This window comes from Rhea pennata, chromosome 6 (genome assembly GCF_028389875.1).
Source record: "Rhea pennata isolate bPtePen1 chromosome 6, bPtePen1.pri, whole genome shotgun sequence".
In the NCBI taxonomy this organism is placed as follows: Eukaryota; Metazoa; Chordata; class Aves; order Rheiformes; family Rheidae; genus Rhea; species Rhea pennata.
This window is the reverse complement of record NC_084668.1, coordinates 21,515,951-21,537,081: the sequence shown is the minus strand read 5'-3', so window position 1 is coordinate 21,537,081 and position 21,131 is coordinate 21,515,951. Positions and strand designations below refer to the sequence as shown.

General features: G+C 37.3%; 1 protein-coding gene across 3 annotated transcripts in view; it reads left to right on the top strand.

Annotated features, from left to right (window-relative positions):
* Positions 1-21,131, top strand: part of STK39 (serine/threonine kinase 39) — a 139,189-nt gene that overhangs the window by 104,889 nt on the left and 13,169 nt on the right. For all 3 annotated transcript variants that reach the window (XM_062578408.1, XM_062578407.1, XM_062578409.1), the window contains exons 14-15: positions 8,002-8,054; positions 10,024-10,092. In XM_062578408.1, the coding sequence (XP_062434392.1) occupies positions 8,002-8,054; positions 10,024-10,092 (122 nt within the window). The remainder of the gene's footprint in view (positions 1-8,001; positions 8,055-10,023; positions 10,093-21,131) is intronic.

Genomic DNA, 21,131 nt, shown 5'->3' with positions numbered 1-21,131 from the left:
GGAAAAAAACTAAGAAAAATTTATTTTAAAAAACCCTACAAACTCTTTTGATTTTTTTCCTTAATTATGTTTCTTGCATTATACACACAAAGCTCTTGCCCAGAGATGTAGAAAGACAATTGGATGGATACAGCTGTAGGATATGTAACATAGCCATCACTGATTACTGTCAGCTCCATTTTGATATGAATTTCTGCTTTCTCTGCAGTCTAAGTGAGGAGATCATTTAAGTGCTTCTGTATTTTTAGTTACAGCAGCAACTGCAGTGAGGCAGTGCAAATACCTTACCTCTTACCCCCATTTCATAAACTGTACTGTCTCGTTTTCTTAATCCTAACTTAGTTTATTTCTATGATAATTTAAATGCAGGTCAAATTTAGAAGAGGAGGAACATGTCCGAGACCTAGATTTTGTAAAAGTGTGATGTTTATTTTCATTTTGTTGTTGTTGTTAAAGTCACTTAGACTTGGCGAGTGTCACTAGTGCCTGATAGTGGGGGAAATTCTATTTGGGTGGGAATAAGGCTTGAAGGAGTCCGGGGAGGTGGAAGGTGGGTTGCTGAATGATGCTCTGTATATTTCATTCCTAACAAAAGGTTTCCACAGTTCTAGTTGAAGGTTAATTAAGCAGCTCCAGAGAGGAATACATATTCTGGTGTTGTCCATTCCTCTAGCCAGACTTATTAGGGTTCTACAGATCTGACCCTCCAGGATCCTTTGGTTTTTAGGGAATGAAGACTTAATACAGATTTTCTTGAGGTCAGTTGTGTTGCTGGCAGGAGGTTAGGCTGAACTATAATTAGTCACAATCTCACGAACACAAGAAATAGGTGCACTGCTGACTTTCTCTTGAGAATATTTGCTTGCTTATCATTTGTTTATTTGGGTCATGACTCTCCTCAATGCTATTCAGTCACTGAAAGTGCAGGGAAGCTTCCCTTTTGCCAGGTGACCTGTCTTTACAAATGATGCAAGGGCTCAGGCGTCTTAACTATCTCACTATATGGGCAAACCTGGGACTCTTACCTGGGCAGAGCTTGTATTTTATTGACTGTGCCTAAAGTATAGCTTCTGGTTTTCTGTGTTTTTTAAAACCTTTTCACTTTTCCTTGACTGGTGATGCCCTCTACATTCAATTGGAACTTAAGAAAGAGAGGATTGAAGAAGAAAAGCATCTTTATTTTTAATCACACCACAATACCTGGAAAAATAAGTCAGAAAGAAAGTAGAATGTGCCCTGTGCTATCTCTATGTCAGACTGTTTGTCAGACTCTGTTAAAACAAAGGTTTGGTGGTAAGGAAGAGGGCTGGTAAGTGCATACCCATTGCTCCAGGAGAGATCTCTCTCTTGCTACTCCTAGTTCTCAGCCCATAGACATAGTGGAGAATAGTCCCAGGCCTTGTTTGGGCTGGATAATCGAAGTACCAGAGAAGGATATACTAATGGTAAGAGTATTCAGTGTTCAAGTTGGATAACGTTAATGTAGAAAGTTTGTGTACTTTTAGGCAGGTTAATATCGCATATGTAAGTGGAGAAGAATGGAGATGATAAGAGCTAAGATTTTTGATTGTTTTCATTTGAATTGATGGCAAAGGATGATTAAATAGTTGGATTAAGAAGTAACATTTGATTAAGAAGACGATAAAGCTTCATGCAAGGGAGTGTGTTTGTGAAATGCCAGCAGAGGTAAGTGGCTGTTGCCTGAAAGCATGGGTTTCTACACTGTCTCTCATGTAGTCTAGACAGTGTTTTCTGTCTACACAACATAGTGATGGAGCAGATGGTGGTGACTGGGAGTGCCCGTGATTTGTGCCTTCTGACTCCTCCATCCCAAAAGAAAATAATGAAAAACATGAAGGAGTCTTGTTTCTGCTGTAACTAACCAAAACCCATCAATGATGCAATTTCTATTCAAAGTGTATCTGCTCAGCACTGTTTCACAAATCAACTTTATTGATTGCAGTTCTGTTATTGCCAGTGTTCTTGGACACTCATGTCTGTATATCAGTCTTTCTTAAACATATGTGTTAACTGAATAGCTAGAGCTCCTAGAGCTCTAGTAGCTAGAACTAGAGAAAATTCAGCAAGTGATGTAAAGGTGAAACCTCATGTTCTGCTCTTCACATATCCCCTCAGCCCCATTGGCTCATGCTATTTGGGATTTTTTACTGATTTGAGGAAGGAAGAATATTCAGGATACTGAATTATGTCAGTATACAGATACTGATTATATCAGTGTATCTAGGAATACAGGCTTTCCAATGAGGACTATTTGTAACATGCTGAAGCTTGTTGGAAATAGCTACTGATGTTTAATCCTGTGGTGGATAAATTTGGGAAAAAATAAAGTACTAAATAAAAATGGAAATCTGCTGCTTGATACATAATCCAGCTACCTCAGCATGATTTAGACCATCATTTTGATTCTAAGAAATCTAATTTTCTTGAATCTCACTTACAGCCTTGCTTACATGATAGACATTGCACATTCAAGAACAAAAGGAATATTCCCATTCAATGTCTGAAATTTGCAGTTGCATCATTACACAAATACGATTTCCACTTTTAATCTCACCACATAAGTGGTGCAGCTCAGCAATGTAGATCTTTTACCAAATGTATGGAACATAGCTAATTGACTGTAGCAGGATTTGGACTATCTGTCATTAGGTAATTATTTGCAACTGTTTGTCTTTTAAGTGTGGATGTCTGAAATCTCTGTTCATGTCTTACGATCTTTTCAACAGAATCATGTCAGTCTATACAGCTGCACAAGCTGCTTACTCTCTACTCCTTATTTTTGGAAATATTAATGTTGTTCTGCAAATTATTTCCTTCAGAATGGAGTGTCTTTCAGGCCTTGGTGTTATCATCTAAAGGCAGAATGGTCTCAGTTTGGGTGTGAGGGTTAATTGATATAATTGGCTGATGTGCTTTTTTTTCTTTTTTTTTTTTTCCTGTGAGGAAGCATAATTTCCTAGTACATCAGAAGGCACATCTGCTAGCAATCTTAATGTAGGCATTGAGTGATGCTGATGAGAGCAAAATTATAATGAATTTTTAGAAAATATGCTTTAATAAAGTGCAAATTTTTAAATTTTGCAATTACTTTGCAAGGCAGATGGCTGCCAAAATGTCTTAGTATGGTTTGCTTTGAGGTACCATTCTTGTTTAAAGCAGCCCTGTGGAATTTGACCTGTTGGAGGTGACTGCATGATGATAAGAAACGTGCAGGAAATGAATCAATCTGGATGTGCTCAAATGCATAGAAGTGTTTGATATTTACTACTTTCAAAGTAGATGAGATATCTATATCCGTGATAATTAAGGCATGTGAGTCTGTAATGACGTTGAATGAGCAAAAAGCAAATACAGGAGAAATATTTTAAGAACTGGCAAAAAGGTCTGAGTTTGCATTTTTAAACAGAAATAGCTGTTTTTCACAAGTCCTTTAGAGAAACTAGGAACCATTAAGAAATGATGAAGAAGATAAAATTATGAATCATTAAGATTTTTAAGTGCTTTTCTTCAAATCTTATTTCTGTTTTGCAAAAATAGACTTATGTGCTGCTGCATGATAAAAGGATAATGGATGCAAGTAAAAAGAGAACTTCAATGAAAAGAAAATGGTATATGGAAAACCTGCCTATAAATAAATCAATAGGTTCAAACATTTTTTTACCAAAGTGTATCAAACTAATAAGTGGCAAACTAATTTGCAGTAGCATTGATACTAGCTGGAACCGGAGAAGTATCTGAAGACTGGCAGAGAGTATGAGGAGCTTTCGTGGAAGAAATCAAGTGCGTCTTCTCTTCAGTGGAATAAAAAAATGGAATAAATAATTTGTGGAAATCAATAAATGTCTGGAAGGTAATGGAACCATAAGCAAAAGCACTTAGAGACTTCTAGCAAATTAATCTTGCCAAACTTCATTTGTTTTGCTTTCCTGAATAGTAATGTAAAATTAAAAAAAAAACAGCAGCATTCTAAGTTCAAAATAGTTTAACAGTAACAATTCCAAATAGCAAAGTTAGACAGCTGAATACCTATAACCTTTCTTGAATTTTCACCTTCACTTTAATAAACAGATTTGACCGATTAACTTTCTGTTTGGGAAATACTGCAATTTGAAAACAAAGTAAAACACATCCCATTTTTATCCTACTTGAGTCTGTATCAGGAGCAGCTGATCTTTCACACAGCTGTATCAGTCTGTTAGAAAGTAATTTTTGTTAGAGTTCATGATTACGTTGTGCCTTCATATATATTGTATGTTCCACTTGGAAACTTTGTGGGAAGATGTAATCTGAGGGCCTAATATATTAGTTTGTAGGATAGATGATTGTAGGAGTGATAAATCTACAGAATTATTCCTCAGCTGTTTTTAGTATTTGACTCTGTTTCCGTCTTTGGAAAAAAGTATGTGGACTGGAGCAATTCAGTGTAGCTGCTAATAAGAGGCAAAACTTTCTGGTTTACCTGTGCAAAGGTTTGAGATAAAGATTTTACTCCTTTGATTTGCTTCTTTCAAAAGTGTATGAGGGAAATGGATGTGTAAGTCTGAGCTGCTTCCTGCATTCAGTCAAAACATACATGTTTAGGAAGAGCACTAAATTTCTGTGCGGCTCCCATTTTTGGACAGCAGCAGTTTAGTAAGCTTATTACATATACTAAATTTCAGCAAAGGGAAGTGGATTGCCTAAAGTGACCTCAGAGGTGGGCCATATGTGGCTTTTTCCCTTCTTTTGCCAAAAAGCCATCCAGGTTTTTCTAAAGATAAAATAAGAGAACTGATGTAGTTCACTGTTGAATAAAAATAGACCTAGTGTAGTATTGCATTTAGTGGCAGCAGGTTTCTGTAACAGAAGTAAGAGAGCTCAATAAATCTGTACCTGGCTAGCTGCATTATCTGCATTTTTGCATTAATGATCTTTAACTCCCATGCTTTTTCTAGGATAGAATTTTGAGAACCTGAGACTCCTTCAGATTTAAAGCATTTTTCATTTTAAACAGTACATATGACATAGTTATTTTTCAGTATTTTCTCTCTTGCTTTTGTCTGTTTTACCAGTCATTCTGTTCTCCTACAAATTGCTGGGTTTTTGACTGTGTGATATTTTTTGGTAAGTATTTAGCAAATGATGATAGTTCTAAGTCACAGCTGAGTGTGCCTGATGGTTGGATTTAGTTTTCCCTCAGTAAGACTTCATGGCCTGATACACTGAAATATGAGCTTGCTTACAGTTAACTTGCTGAGGAAAAGAAGAATAATGGACTGCAAAACACATTCTGTTGCTATTAGCTTTTCAAGTGGATTGAGCTATTCATTGGAAAAAGAGTGTGCTACAGCAATTAAGTTCATTCCTAAGCTCAATCTACTTGCCATTTCCAAAATTGAGATGGACATCTATTTTGCAAAGGAGCTAATGTTTTATTGATGGTAGAAATCATTAACCAAAACTGAAATTGGAAAGGTGCAAGGAATGGAGGTTTTGCAGCACAGTATGAGATTGCAGAGGAGTTGTCTAAGATGTTGTGATTGGGTTGTATCCTAAACTCTTTAGAGCACTCTTTAGTGGTAAACATGAAGACAGAAACCTTCAGAAAACCAGAAACCTTGGCTTTCATACTCTTCTGTTTAGCTCATGGGTAGGAGAAGATCATTGATGAGACTATGGTGATCAGTAAAAGAAGTTACTCATTTCAAAACAGCTTTATAAACACTGTGCATCAAAAACTGTTTTTCATCATTTACATTTAGTAAATATTTTAAGTCTGCTTTATAAGCACCTCTGTTTATGTTTGATCTCAGATAGAGAACTTTTAAGTCTAAGCAAATATTTTGTTACTCCTGGAGGAAAAGGGGTTGTGTGTAGTATTCACACTGGCTATGTTGAACAAGTACAGCAATATGGCAGAGTCTCTTTTGGAGCTGAAAAGGAAAATATTTATCAGAATATTTTATTTTATCCTCTAAGTTATCCAAGTATTTTCAAGCTTAAACTTTACTTCTTCATTAGTCCCCCCAAAATACTGTGATCAACATGCAGTGGAGTTTCTCCAGTGTGGATGCTTGGGGAGAATATTTTTGAAGTTGGATAAAGTTCACAGTACAGAAAAGTGGTGGTTGCAAATGCTGTCTGTATTCTCTGGATGTAGGAATTGAATAGTTATCACAAGAAAAAGAGACTGTTATTTCTTCTGTTTTGTTTTATGCTAACTTTAATGTATACTGTGGAGTGCATGCGGTTTTATTATTAAACATGGATTAACATGGAACTGACAGTTGTTAAGTGAGAAATACAAGCAATCTGGCCAGTCTGTTCTATATAAATAGGGTATGTTTGTGTGCGTCAAAATAACTGGGGGTCTTTCTGCAAAATATCAAAGATGAGATTTGCAACAATGACCTGCCTGACTTAGTGTTGACTACACTACTACACTCAGCAGTGGTCTGGCTGTGATATGTAAGTGATTGTTGCAGCCAAAATTTATTTTCTACTTCAAACTTGCCCATCTTCTGACTAAGCTTAAGCTAACCATTCAGCGTCCCTTTTCGAGGACTATTTTCTGAAGTCTGTGCAAGTTGCTGCCTGTTATGGTCTTTTGCTTGGGAGAAAGTATAAGGATAGGGAGGAAAGTGCGCTCTCCTTTTTAGCATGTGAGCAGTGATACTATTTAGTGGACAACCTCTTTTTCTCTCGTGACTCAGGCTGGTAAGTCGGATTGCAGGTTCTCTATTCCATTTCGATGTGGATGGTGTTGCTGTGTTTGCGTGTTGCCATGATTAGAGTAGGTGAACTGGACAGTGCCAGTACTATTTAAAACTTTAAATACAGCCTTGACTTACATTTTGTTGTGTAATTTTATCTATATGTCGCTGCATACTTTTGTTGTCTAATAGGATACTCAGTATAAATATCATACTTACTAGAAATGTTAAGTAGCAAGCTGTGGCTTTGTGTAGTTACCTTTAGAAAAAAGGCTATAGCATCTAAAGAAGAATGTATGTGTGTCTGATATAGCATGACAGCATGCAGACGATATTGCTGCTGCAGTAGGTTAAGATGATATTGAGGTTTTTTTACTACTGCTTTTTAGAGAGTGTACAGTCTATGCATATGCATCTGTGTATTAAACCTTACTGAACTACTCAAACATAATCGGTGACTATTGTTCCCCCCCACACACCCCTATGTGTAAGTTACACGTAAGATATAGGCATGAGTTGTACCTTTCTTTTAAAGAGAGAAGCAAACGAGTATAATTGAACTGTAAGCTTACTGCATGATTCACTGTGCCCTTTGGGCAGAAAGATATCTTCTTGCTGAGGGAATAGTCGTGCTTTCCTCTTTACAGTATTTCCAAATAATTATTTTTATTATCTTTGTGGCCTTTTATACTAATCATGATACTTTGTAAAAGGTAATTCACATTATATATAAAAAAAACAACCAAGAACTAATTTTCCACTGTCTTTTTATGGTACAGTCTGATTTTTAAAGGGAAGAAAACAACCCATACATGAGAGATTTGCCGACTTTTTTCTCCTTTTGTCTGTTTGCTTCTTGTCTGTTACTAATTGAGATTCTAGAAAAACTTCGTTCTTGGAACATACTGAAAACTTAACATTGAAAAAGAGATTTGGTTCCTCTGAACAATTTTAGCATTTGTAATCTTCATATGTCAGGGCTACAGTTTTAAGAGTAAAAGCTTAAGCTGTGAAATGGAATTATGTCACTGTTTATCACAGGTGAGAAATCATACTTTCGTAAATCTGACAAAATAAATTGTGATTTGATATGGGCAGAATTTAAATTCCCTCAGCTTTTACTCTTTTTTCTATATATTTATGTACATGTCCTCCAGTTAGGGCAATATTGGAACATTAAGCCATAAAGTATTCCTTGTATATTTAAAAGCAATTTCTTTATAAAGGTGAATGTACTTAGTCTGAATAAACTCATTACATTTTAATGTATACCCTGAATGTTTTTCAGGAACTCCAGAAAAGAACTTAATGACATACGATTTGAGTTTACTCCAGGCAGAGGTAAGGCTGCTTTATTTGAAATTATTCTCTTACTGCTCAAAAAGGTTTTTCAGAAATTGGTTACTGCTTGTGGTTAATATAAATTACCATTCTAAAGTATTTCCTACTATGCAGAGCTTTATATACTGTATTTAACTCAAGCAAGAATAGCAGAAATATATAAATTTTAGTGGCAAGTGGACATAATGGACGGTATGTATTAGAAGATTTTAACTTTATCAATTCTACTTTTTACTCAGATGTTCTATATGGTATCTAAGATCTTGAATAGCGATGTTTATGGCTACAGAATGTACATTTTCACGTTTGGAAAATGTCTTAGAAAATGGAACATAGTAGCCATAAAGGTGTATGTGGTGTTGGTTGTTGTATCTGAATTGCTTTGCCCTTTATAACAGAGTAGGTTCTGTTCACAAGTATGAAGTGTGAACCATTTTTCAAATGCTATCTTTAAGCAGAAGATAGGTTGCATTTCTAGCTTATGAAGCATCACCAGAAATAAATTCTATCATTGAAATTTAAGACTCTACTACATGTTGGTAGAACTGTATTGGTTTACCAGTGCTGAGTTTTAAGAAGTCGTAAAACTTAGTTTTATTTGGAAAAAATCCTCAGATATTACTTTGATAAAATGCACAGGAGGAAGAGATGTTTAGTAAGAAGGCATCATTTTTGTTACATAGCAATCATTGGAACTATAACCACATTACATATTTCACAGAAGTCAATTATTTACTGTATTTAGAATAGCCCTCAAAAGAGCTTCTGCCTAAAAATGAGCCCAGGTTGGCAAAGGTCTCTTTTCCTGTAAATTGTAACATCTTTCATGTGGAATGATTCTGTGCATGGATATATTCTCTGTCATCTGCCTGCATGTCTCATTGATTTTGGAAGTGGGGAATAACTACCAAAAGTATCTTTCATCTAACTGGCCACAGAGCATCCTGCATTAGGCGCTTTTCAAAAGATTTACTTAAATATTCTGTAAGCAGTTAGGTAAGCCATGCAAGAATTCTTATTTGGTCAAAAATTTAGAATTCTGCATAATAAACACCAGGATCCTGTGTTCCTGGTAGTCAGTCACTGAGGTAGCCAGCACAAGGCTATGGCTCTGCTCTGCAGAGCTCTCCAGAAATTGCGGCTAGGTCAGGTAGATTGTTCTTCCCCTGTGAGTCTCTTCAGAAGTGAAGTGCTGTTTAAGCATGCCCTCCATGCAGATGCTTGGGGTTGAGGCCATGGTCAGGTGAGACTTCAGCGGAATTTAGGCTTTTTCCTGCCATTTCTTACTTCTTGCCTCTAAGCCTTACGTCTTTAGCCAGCAGCAAATACTAGAAACCAGGTCTTTGGAATTAACCTACTCGAATACAGCAATTGATGTCCATCGCACAGTTCTAAGTCTCCTGTGTCACAGTATTCAAAAGGTACTTGAAACCTAAAAGTCAAAAGAGAGTAATTACTGCTGTGCAACTCCCCTGTCCTAATAATAACAGACAAGAAAACCTATTGCAGCACTTCTCTGTTTCTAGATACACAGGACAACAGGGAGACCAAGCATGACGCTCCCTTCCTCTCCCTCTTTCCCCCGCTCTGTCCCCCCTCCTTCCCCTCCCCACACAGAGTGAAAGTAATGCCACAACAAAGTATTTTTGTGGTTGTAAAGATACTAAAGTCGTAAACTGAGTGGGAGTACCTTGTTAGGTAACAGAGGAGAGATGCTAGTGTCCAGGAATGGGCTGTGTGGGTTTGTAATGAATCAAGTCATCTCATGTGTTACGCTGTGATAAGATAACTACCTTGGAAAATTATGGTACTTTTTTTTTCTCTCCTAATGAAAGATAATTTTGAATTCAAGCCTGTCTCTATGGCTCTTTTGGAACTAAAATATATTTTTGTTAAATTGCATTGGGTGATTGATGGTTTTTGTTGCTTTTGTGGGCTCTTATATTTACTCATTTCACCTTTTGCACAGACACAGCAGATGGCGTTTCTCAGGAGCTGTTCTCTGCAGGCCTGGTTGATGGCCATGATGTAGTTATAGGTAAATTAAATTTTTGTTTGCAATTATGCTCTTGTGGCAAGTCTGTGTTAAATGGATATGAAAAATGTATTCTCTAACTCTACTTTCTATAAAATCTTTTTTGTCCTAGTTTTGTTTTCATGTATGAGTAGTACAATCAACAAACCAGTTTTGATACCAGTCCAAGAACTCTCTTTGGAAGTCAGAACTCTAGTGGTCTGAGGAAGATGATATAATATAGATCTTCTGCAGGATTGTTTACAGTTCAATTATTAATCATTTTTGTACTAACTTATTTTTTTTATTTATTTAACAGTAAATTGATTTTGTGGCTTTTACTTTTCAAAGTATGCTTTCACAACTCTGCTTCCAATGAAGTTAGTACGTACCCCATTGACTTCATGGAAGTCAGATCAAGCCAGAGTTCAGGATCTGGGGAAATTGTACATAGAGATATCATTCCTAGCAGAAAAAGGTAATCAGAATGGTTAATGGCTGCTGAAAAGAAAGATGCCTCTTTATTTTTCTATTCTATGTTCAGTGATTTTTTTGATACCTTTTTAAATGAAATTTAATGCCAGGCAAAGGTAATTCGTTTGGAAATGCTCCATTGTCTGCAGTTTCACCTTTTTCCTGCTTGTTCAAGACAGATATGTAGAAATACAATTGCCAAAAATCAGTGGGGGTTTAGTAGATGCTAAAAATATGAAAACTGAATGGATCAATTTTTGTGCTTCTGTCCAAGAAGTTCATATCAGTAGGTTCAGCTACCATTGCCAAACTCTTCAGTGATATGTATTCTGCAAGTTCACACCGCTTGCCTGGAAGGTTGTCTAAATACATTTTCAGTGTATTCCCAAGCTAACTAATGTATTTCAGAGAGAACCGAATACTTTTTACTTTTGTATGATTGACTAACTGAAGTAAGAAGCAATAGTCTTACCTATGCTTTTGTTTTAGCTTCTAATGAAAATATATTTAGTGAAGGTTAGCAGACAGTACAGAATAGCAGTTGCTCTTCTCTTAAACTCAGTTCTACTGCATTGTTACGATAGGGCTCAGGGGAGAGGGGACAGCTGGCCCCAGTTTGTTGCCATTTAAACAGCTAGTATGAAAAATGTCATTAACACACTGTTGAAGATGCTTTTCGTAGGTATCCTTTGGCAATGAAACTTCTAATTTCTTTTTTATAAAGAATTCATACATAAACAGAAATTTTCTGGATAAGACAAGAATCTTTATTTGTGAACAGGCTATCCCAGTTGCTGTCTCTCTCTATATTGTACAGAAGTAGGAGCCACAGCTGGCGATGTTGCAGTGCAAGTCCCAACAGGACCCAGTGAAACCCCCTTTTTCCTTCTTCACTCTTCCCTTTTGTCTTTGTGCTGCAGAGTTCTTCTCTTCCAATGCAAAGTCCCAATACTTTTATGGAATCCCATGAATGGGATTTGATATCATATTTCAGGGAAGTTTAGAGAAAGGAAAGCAAATTAGGATATATATTTCTTATGGCTTTAGAATGATAGAATCAGTAAGGTTGGAAGGGACCTCTGGAGATCATCTAGTCCAACCTTCCTGCTCAGCAGGAACACCTACAGCATGTTAGACAGGGTTGCATCCAGGCAGGCTTTGAATATCTCCAGAGAAGGAGACTCCACAGCCTCTCTAGGCAACCTGTTCCAGTGCTCTGTCACTCTCACAGGGAAGAAATTCCCCCTCACGTTCAGGCGGAACTTCCTGTGCTTCAATTTCTGCCCATTGCTTGTTGTCCTGTCACACGGGACAACTGAAAAGAGTTTGTCCCCATCCCCTTGACACCCTCCCTTCAGGCACTTATACACGTTGATAAGATCCCCCCTCAATCTTCTCTTCCCCAGGCTAAACAGGCCCAGCTCTCGCAGCTGTTCCTCATAGGGCAGGTGCTGCAGCCCTCTGATCATCCTTGTTGCCCTGCACTGGACTCTCTCCAGTAGCTCCATGACTCTATTGTTCTGGGGAGCCCAGAACTGGACGCAGTGCTCGAGATGAGGCCTCACCAGGACTGAGTAGAGGTCAGCCCCCAGCTTGTACTGGTGCCTAGGGTTATTTCTCCCTAGGTGCAGGACTCCGCACTTGCTGAACCTCATGAGGTTCCTCTCTGCCCAGCTCTCCAGCCTGTCCAGGTCTCTCTGAATGTCAGCACAGCCCTCAGGTGTGTCAGCCACTCCTCCCAGCTTGGTATCATCAGCAAACTTGCTGAGGAGGCACTCTGTCCCCTCATCCAGGTCATAGATGAAAAAGTTGAACAGGATGGGACCCAGTAGTGAGCCCTGGGGGACTCCACTAGCCCCAGGCCTCCAACTAGACTCCATGCCACTGAGGACGACCCTCTGAGCTCTGCCTTTCAGCCAGTTCTCAATCCGCCTCACTGTCCACTCATCTAACCCACACTTCCTGAGCGTATCTAGGAGGATGTTATGGGAGACAGTGTCAAAAGCCTTGCTGAAGTCAAGGTACACCACATCCACTGCTCTCCCCTCATCTACCCAGCCAGTCATTCCATCAGAGAAGGCTATCAGGTTGGTTAAGCCGGATTTCCCCTTGATGAATCCATGCTGGCTACTCCTGATCACCTTCTTTTCCTGCATATGTCTGGAGATGACATCCAGAATGAGCTGGTCCATCGCCTTTCCAGGGATAGAGGTGAGGCTGACGGGCCTATAGTTGCCTGGGTCCTCCTCTTTGGCCTTCTTGAAGCCTGGAGTGACATTGGCTTTCTTCCAGTGCTCAGGCACCTCTCCAGTTCTCCAGGACCTTTCAAAGATGATGGAGAGCGGCCTGGCAACAACATGCGCCAGCTCCCTCAGTACCCGTGGGTGCATCCCATCCGGGCCCATGGATTTGTGGATGTCTAAGCGATTGGACTCTGGTTTTTGAAGGAACACAAATATTTAAATAAGTAATGAGGGTTTCCCTAGCAGGTTTGGTTAGAGATACTGTCTAGATAATGAATAATGGAAGTTTATTTCTTTATCTAATTCCTGTTTTGAACTGTACCAAATATTCTGATTTTTAGTACTACAGTGATGGGCCTTCCTGTTCTTTCGTGTTTACCTTTTTATCATGGTCTTATGAAAAAATAAGAAAAGTCAAGCTGAATGCTTTATCTATATACAAAAATGTATGATTTCATTACTTACAGTCATTTTTCTGTGGTGTTTTAAGCCCTTAAGTTCCACAGGTACAAATTCTTGCATTACTTTGTATTATAATTTTATTTATGTGTTTGTTCACCTGTGAAGTTGTTTAAGTTTTCAAGTGTTTTGGGACATTATGTTATCTTTCTAGGATATGACATTAGATTTCATATTTACTGAAAGGCATGTTTTGCTAACAGACATTTTGCTTTTAATTAAAAAACCCAAAGTTGGACTTGCGTTAGAATGTATTTGTGATTTCTGTTCTGAAAATGGTCTAAATTGTCTATAGGCACTAAATAAAACATTTTGCAAGCAAGCATATTGCAGCAAATTTCAGTTTGTGATTGCATAGCCTTAATTATTAGGAAGAGATATATTGTAGGATGTTTAACTGTTGGTAGGAACAAGAAAAGATCCATTGAGTCATGAATGCTTCATTTCATTGTAATCTGGCATGAATGTTGACCTATCTATTCAACAAGATTTTAGTCTTACTATTCTAATAATAAAAAAAAATAATAAAACAGAGTGTAGTGCAAATGAATAGTATCTTAGGAAATGGGGAGCAGAAGTAGGTGATGGAAGGAGTTACGGTTGTTTGAGCATTCTGACAGTGTCTTGTTAAAAGAACTGGACCAAGTTTTGACCTCCTGCCTTCAGTATAGCAATAGTTTCCTGAGAAACATTTCAGTCAATTAGTCTAAAGCGGTAAGTCATTTAGTAAAGCAGATGGTGCTGAAGATGTAAATATGCTTACAAAACACATATTCTGTGTAAAATGATTATGCCACCTTGTTCACTGCAAGTTAAAAGGTTTAAAATCTTCCTATGTAAGAAGGAGGGAATAGTAGTGAGATTAGGATGGTTAACCTTCCAGCCAGAAGAACTGATTCCATTAGGTACCAGATTGAAAGCAGTGATAAATTACATTTCACTTTTCAGCTGAAGCATGCAGAAATTCAGCCTCTATAAACATGAAGGAAAACAAAATTCTGTGATAGTCTCATAAAAGTTGTTCCTGTGGCTTCTTCTAATGAATGCTGGGAGATGTAGAGGCTGAGAGAAAAGAAAAGGTGAGAACATGGGCTCATGTTGGAATCAACAATTTGTTTGCATAACAGCTGGTTTTCTGAAAGGATATTTGAACAGTCAGCAAAGACTGCTGTGGAAAGTATGGCCAGAGCATACGTGAGTTGAACCTGTTAGTGGAGACCAGCTGACGTGTAAGTTTTACAGAATTTGCTGCTAACCATCAATATGCTTTAGCTTTTGAGTCCTGCTGGATTTGCTTCACTTAACACAGGCTTCCCAGGAAGATTTCTTTTATGATAAGCAATAAGTTCAGCTACCTGCTCTGCAGAGAAGCAAAAATCCCATCTTACATGTTCAGTTCTGGCTATGATTGACTGGTTTCTGTTCTTATTGACAGTAGCATTGCTTCGCAAGAGATCCCTAGATGAAGGAACTCAGTAGAGAGAATTCAGTTTTTAAGTAGACTAGATTTTGAGTTTTAAGAGGGGAATGAGTCCTAGAGTTGGTATGCAGGCATTTGTATCTAGCTGACAAATATACTTTTATGCAGATCTGAAGCAGCTGTATTAAACTGTGTGAAAGATCTGGAATATTTTCAAGATATATTTTGAGCTGAAATGTGTGTATGTATGTGTGTGTGTATGTGTGTATATATATATGTATGTGTGTATATATATATGCAGTATATATTTAGTATGCTAGTAAGTTTTCACCTGATAATGGCTTATGGTTTTTGTGATATTATAAAGGAAAGGCAAATTGTATCACCAGTCAGTTCTTCATGGTGACTTTATGTTAATACTGAGTTTTAACATAGGAAAAAAATCATAGTTGCATTCCTACTTCACTAGTACATACAGTGTATGTATAATTATGTTATAGTTAATCTTCTACAGACCAGCCTTAAATTTCGGAGCCTAAAGGTCTTTTTACAGTTATTTGGAAGAAAAAAAGAAAGTATGCTCCGTGTTCCTTCTTTCCCCTTTCCCAAGTACTGCTTAAATTAAAACCTTGGTATTTTTGTGATCAGGAAATGTAGAGTTGTTCTTCACTCTGTTAATACATTTTTTTTTTTTAGATGCTATGAGTACCTTGAGCATCCTGGAAAATATGCCCTGACTTTTAAATACATCAGACATTAACTACTGGTAATTTGATACCTATATTTCCTATTGGAACCAGACCTAAGTATCCACCTAGTAACCAGGGAAACAGTTGTTACTCGGTCAAAGCAAAAGCTTCCTGCTGAAAGGTCTAATGTGTTTAGGTGAATCAGCTGAAAACCTAGTAGATAATATTTTGAAAGGAGATCATATTTTGAAAGTACCAATTTTTTTCATCAGCATCTTGTATGTTTTCTTAGAAGTATGAATATAGTACATGCAGTCTTCATACTTGTTTGATTGAGTTGGTTTTTTTTATTATTTGGTGGCCTTTTTTATTTGGTGCAGTTATTCTGGTAAATAGACAGGACTTACAGATTGACATCTAGAATAAAAAAATCATGGCTGTGGATAGATCATTTGGCCATCAATGCAGAGAACATCTGTCAGACCAAATGCAGAAAGACCTTATTTCAAACAATAAATAACATGTGTGGCTCCCTATTAATCACAATATCCAAACATTGGAAATGGAAACATTTGACTCAGTCTTGTAGGATCCTGTCTGCTGATGCTGAAGTAACTCTTTTACTGTGACTGTATAACATGAAAAAATCTTTACTACCCCTGCTGCTTGCTAACTTGGTGCTGGATTTTCAGCTACTTGATTATACACTCCTCACACACTGTTTATGTCAGCAGGACCTCAGTAGCTGAGGACAGGCCTGGTCTGTACTGGAAGATTCAGCTGCTGCTTGTCCACTAAGTTGTGGCTACTCTCTGACCCTGTGGCCACTCAATTGGTTGACATCATGAACATGTACTGTCATTTATTCAGTAACTCTCTGCAGTTTGGCAGCGTCTGTCCAGTAGTATGAAAGCCAAAATCAAAAACAGTATTCAAGACTGCTTCATGGTCTTGGGAAGTATTTTCTGGTTTCTCTTTTCCTGCTGGGTTGTAGGAGACTTCCTAGGAAACCTCTGGACTGCTCAAAGAGAAGATGAGGAACATGTATCCTAGTGGGAGCAAATGTCAGCTACTCAGGAGCCCAGAGTCCTGTTGTACCATTTTCTCCCCTGATTTAATCCTTCTGAGTTAGCAGTCAAACTCTTCTTATAAGCTCCTGTCCGTGGTGTGGCAAGTTTCACACTTACGTCTAATAAAGTAAATTTGATTCTTTTCTTGTCCAGGTAGGCTTGGGGGCATATTCTGCCAATGTCCCATTTTATTTTTAGTTTGAAGGAAAGTGGCTCATTATCTCTGCTTTCTCCTTTGGCAGGGAAACTTGGTGTAATACTTTAGGCACTCACAAATCTGCAGGTCTTCAAAGGATGTCAGAAGTTAGAATTTTCTTTCAGAATCTTGTGTGGATTCATTTGTGGCTGATCTTGGTGATTACACTTCAATGCTTCAATCAGAATAATGAAAAGATGAAAAACAGAAGCCCAGTTTGATAGTGTACTGTTTCTCTGTAACAGCATCTTAACTCATAATGACACTGATAATCTAAATCATAGAAAATGCTGCAGTTCCTCAGTGAATATCCTTTTGCTTCCCTTGTTTTTGCTGTGCCTTTGCTGTTTTGTTAGATTGATCTTCTTCTCAGCTGAATGAAGTTATGCTTTTCGTTCAACTAATTCCCATTTATCACCTTACTGTAATTAGAAAATGTGATTGTCCTGCATGACGAGAAAATAAACTGCATTAATTTATGGCCTAATGAAGAGCATTAATGTTGCTTAGGGTACATAACCTGGATAGCACTACTGTTTGAAAGCCTAAAGCAGCATGGGTTTGTCATTTAATATCAGTAATGCTTTGAGATACGCTGATTTTAGTAATTTTGGGGGAGAGTTTGCTAGAAGTTTTGGCTTTTTTTCTTGTGGCTATTGTTCAAATTGAACAAAGTAACGAAATTTTTAGTTAATGATGTTATCTATCACATTTTTATAACATTCTAAAGCTAGATGTTCCCATCAACTTTCTAATAACCAAATGTCTAAATGATTAAATGTTCTGTGTTTAGGTTTTAATGTATTACCCAGAGAGGAAACTTGTAACTAAAACCTTACTGTATTTTAAGGCATTTTGTAGTAACTCTTGTGCCTTCAATGTGAGCATATAACTCTGTATCTCTTTAGCAAAAGATGCACATGAATTACAGGTAGAAGAATATCTATAAAATCCCTAACTAGAGACTTAAATATTTCCACATACCTGGCTCATTTAGAGCTAACACACTGAAGGGTGACTCATACTGACTAGGCTGTAGGGAGTTCTGGATGTTTTAGATACACCCTTAGGTAATCATGCTTTGCATCTAATGCTCCTTTGAAGAGGGAAAAAAAAACTGCCGATGTTAGCTTTATGTGTAGTACATAAAATGTGCACTTGAGAAAGTATAATGTGTGGAACAAGCGTATTTCATGCGAGTTTCCATCTTGGTGAATTTTCAGCGTGGTGGAAGTAGAGGTACAAGGTGAAATAAGAATACTGTGTTAAGTTAAAAATCAGTTTTCCTGTAATGGCTGTTGTGACAGAAGTATAAATACATGACATAAGAAATTCTCAAAGTAAACAAATTAATCTGTATACCGTATATCTGTATTTATGTATTACAGTAAATGTGCTTATCTTATAGCCATTATCAGGTAAATCATAATCTTTAATTATTCTAAGGAAAAAAAATGCATTTGACAGTTGCTTTTGAGCAATGTTACTTTATTTCAACATGCAATGGACCAGTTTTTTGTTATCTATGTAAATGAGAAATAAATCTATCTGTGTATCTGTGGGATTTGTTTTTTGCCTAATATGGCAGATGATAAACTTGGGCCTGAGGTGTATTCCCTCCTCTCATTGGTCTAAGTTATGGGTTTGAGGTCTGTCTTTGTATTGCAAAAAATGGAAGCTATACATTTGATTCAGACAGCAAAATAAGTAATATTTCTCTTTCAGTAGTAACCTAGTTAGTCTTAATTGTTCCCTCGGCATTCACTTCTCACCAGTGGTTAGTTACTTAAAATGAGGGCTTATCCATGTACTTGAAACTAGCCACAGTCTGTTTGGAACCTAACCCCTGCACGGCAGGGAGTCTTTTCTGAATGTCTTTTTCCTGTTTCAAATATGAGGTATTCAAATAGTCTGACTGATATTTCATCTTCTTAATAGTTTTGTCAGAACAATATATATAATTCATAGCAGAATTCAGGATATGAGAGGTTGTGAACATCTGATGAAGAGATGAGATTACCCAAGTGATCATATGCACAGCAGAATGTGTCCTGGCTATATTTCTGCTTAACCTACATTTCAACTCTAATCCAGCCTGGTGAAGGTATTTGTGGAGCTGTCATCAATATCTTGATGATTATCAAATTGAAGGGATTTGGTGTCAAAACCTGTGTCTGAAAGCTCGCACTTGCTTTCTCCATTCAGTCACTGGCATACATTTTTTTTCAGCCTATACTCTGACTCATTCTTTCATATAGGTAACTTATGTGCACAATTTAATATCTCAGGCATGTTAAATATTCCTATTAGCTGTGTTGAACAGCAGGTCTAAATTTTTATTTTAAATGTTAATTTGAGATTACGCTTTCAGGTTTAGAGTGCTCAATATCACCAAAATGCTTTTCTCAAAATAAAGGGGAAATTCTGAAGTCTGTATGTACTCTTCCCTCACCTCCTTGAATTCTTCCTTGTTTAAACCCCCAGCAGGTATCTTCTACCCCATCAAATACATACAGAATCAATGTCTGAAATACATAAGCACTTCAGTAGCCAAACATGTTCAATTTAACAACACTTTATTTTAAATGTGTAGTGGTTTGCCTCAGTGTGTTTTTCACACACACTGGGGAGGGAGCGATGGGAGGGATCCGTCTAGAACTTTTACCTTCTATTTTTTCATAAGTTTCTGGGAAAGGGTACTGTTTTCCAGTTACATTAATATTTTAATTTAATCAGTAAAAACTGTTGTCACAGTTAGTGTCTGTATTTTTTGCTCAAGAGAAGGAATAATGTAATACAGCACCTTGGGATCAGCTATGCATACTAAATAGTTGAAGATTTGGGGGTTTGGTGCTAACAGTGTCCTATTGCAATTGCGTTAGTTACTACAGTAGTGCAGGAGCACTACTGCTTCACGAAATACCCTTTCCATTGAGTGAAAATTTTCCCATAAGCTACCTAAAGAAAAATTAAATCTTGCCTATTTCTTTAATTCGGTCTTCAGTTTTCCAGTTTTTGTCTGTGACCCCTGGGGTATATATTAATACCCTATATTAATAGATATTGTTGCAAAGAACTTTGAGGTCCACTATTACTCCATATTTTCTAGATTTTTGTGGTTTGAGCAAAGATAAATATTTTAGGGCCTTCTTTTTGTCAGAGCTGAGTAAACAGTCCAAACCCTGCTGTGCAAGTTTCTTTTTACTACATAACACTGGCACAAATTACTAATTTGTACCTTGACATTTATTAGCATTTATTGACAGGACCTTTGAGTCCACAGTGGTGAGTATGTTCAGATGTACACCGTGTCAGCTTTTGGTTCTTGGCTTCTCAATACCAAGCAGCTAATACTTTCTAGAAAATATAGGAGTTACAAAGTTGTGGTGTTTTTTTTTTTTTTTTTTTTTTTTTTTTTAACAGATAAGCAATAGGAGCGATAACCAGATCATTTTTACATTTTTATTCTAATCTCCAATATGTTAACTGGGAAGCAGAATGTTACTTCTGCGATAAAGTTAGAGCTGGTTTTCTTTTCTTTTTCTTTCTTTTTTTTTTTTTTTTTTTAATCTTTCTGTATGTTCTTTTCATCCTAAGCAGCAAGTAAGCACTACTATCTGAGATGGTTGAAGGCAAAAGTCATCATCTTATATTGCTTAGCCATGGGCTCAGCTGTCCATGTAAGAAAGTACAGTGATGACTTCTGCTTTTTAGAACTAATACTTTGTGTTTAGCTGAAACTGAGGATGTTTCCTCTGTGCAGTGTGCTGTGATGTGGGTTAGCCTGAGATAACCCAGGAATGAAAGTGATATACCTCTGTCAGTGCTCTGTTCTCTCCAAGAGTGTCTTACCCCTTACTTGGAGTGGTATACAGTTGTCAAGAGTTGAAAGGGAGTATCAGTGGTGGGGAGTTTCCTTTGTTGGGGCCCTTGACTTACTTTACACTGGGTGATGAAGAAAGATGGGTTATAAACTTTTCAGGATGCTTTTCTTTCTTTTTTTGGGGGGGAGGAACTGCCTAGCCAGTTGTGGTTAGGAGTTTGGTATAAAATATGATGCATTTTTGCTGATTTGCATATAAAACCAATGCTCAGTGCTGTAACTGTGCTCTTCACCACATTTGTTTTTATAGAGTCTTGGGAAAAGTTTTGTAAAACCATGTGAATAAATCTTAAAAGTACTCCAGCAAGACAAGGAAAAGTTCTGTTCTCTTGCTTTTGTTCACAGAGGTCAGTCAGGGATATGTGGCCTGAATAGTACAGCATCTGGGTAGTTGCTAAGGCTTTAGGCTTTAGTCTCTCTTTTTTTTTTTTTTTTGCTCCTCTCCCTTTATTTAGAAAACCTTAACCAATGTATACTCTGTGCATATAATGTGAAATCTTGCTTATGTCCTTTCTTTACTGCTGTTGTACATTGGGCCATTCTTATGGAGGGTGGGGGTGGTGTTATTTCGTGCAGTTCTTTGTGCCTTGGACTTCGTAGACCCGTGAAGGAACGTGCATTCCTGGGTT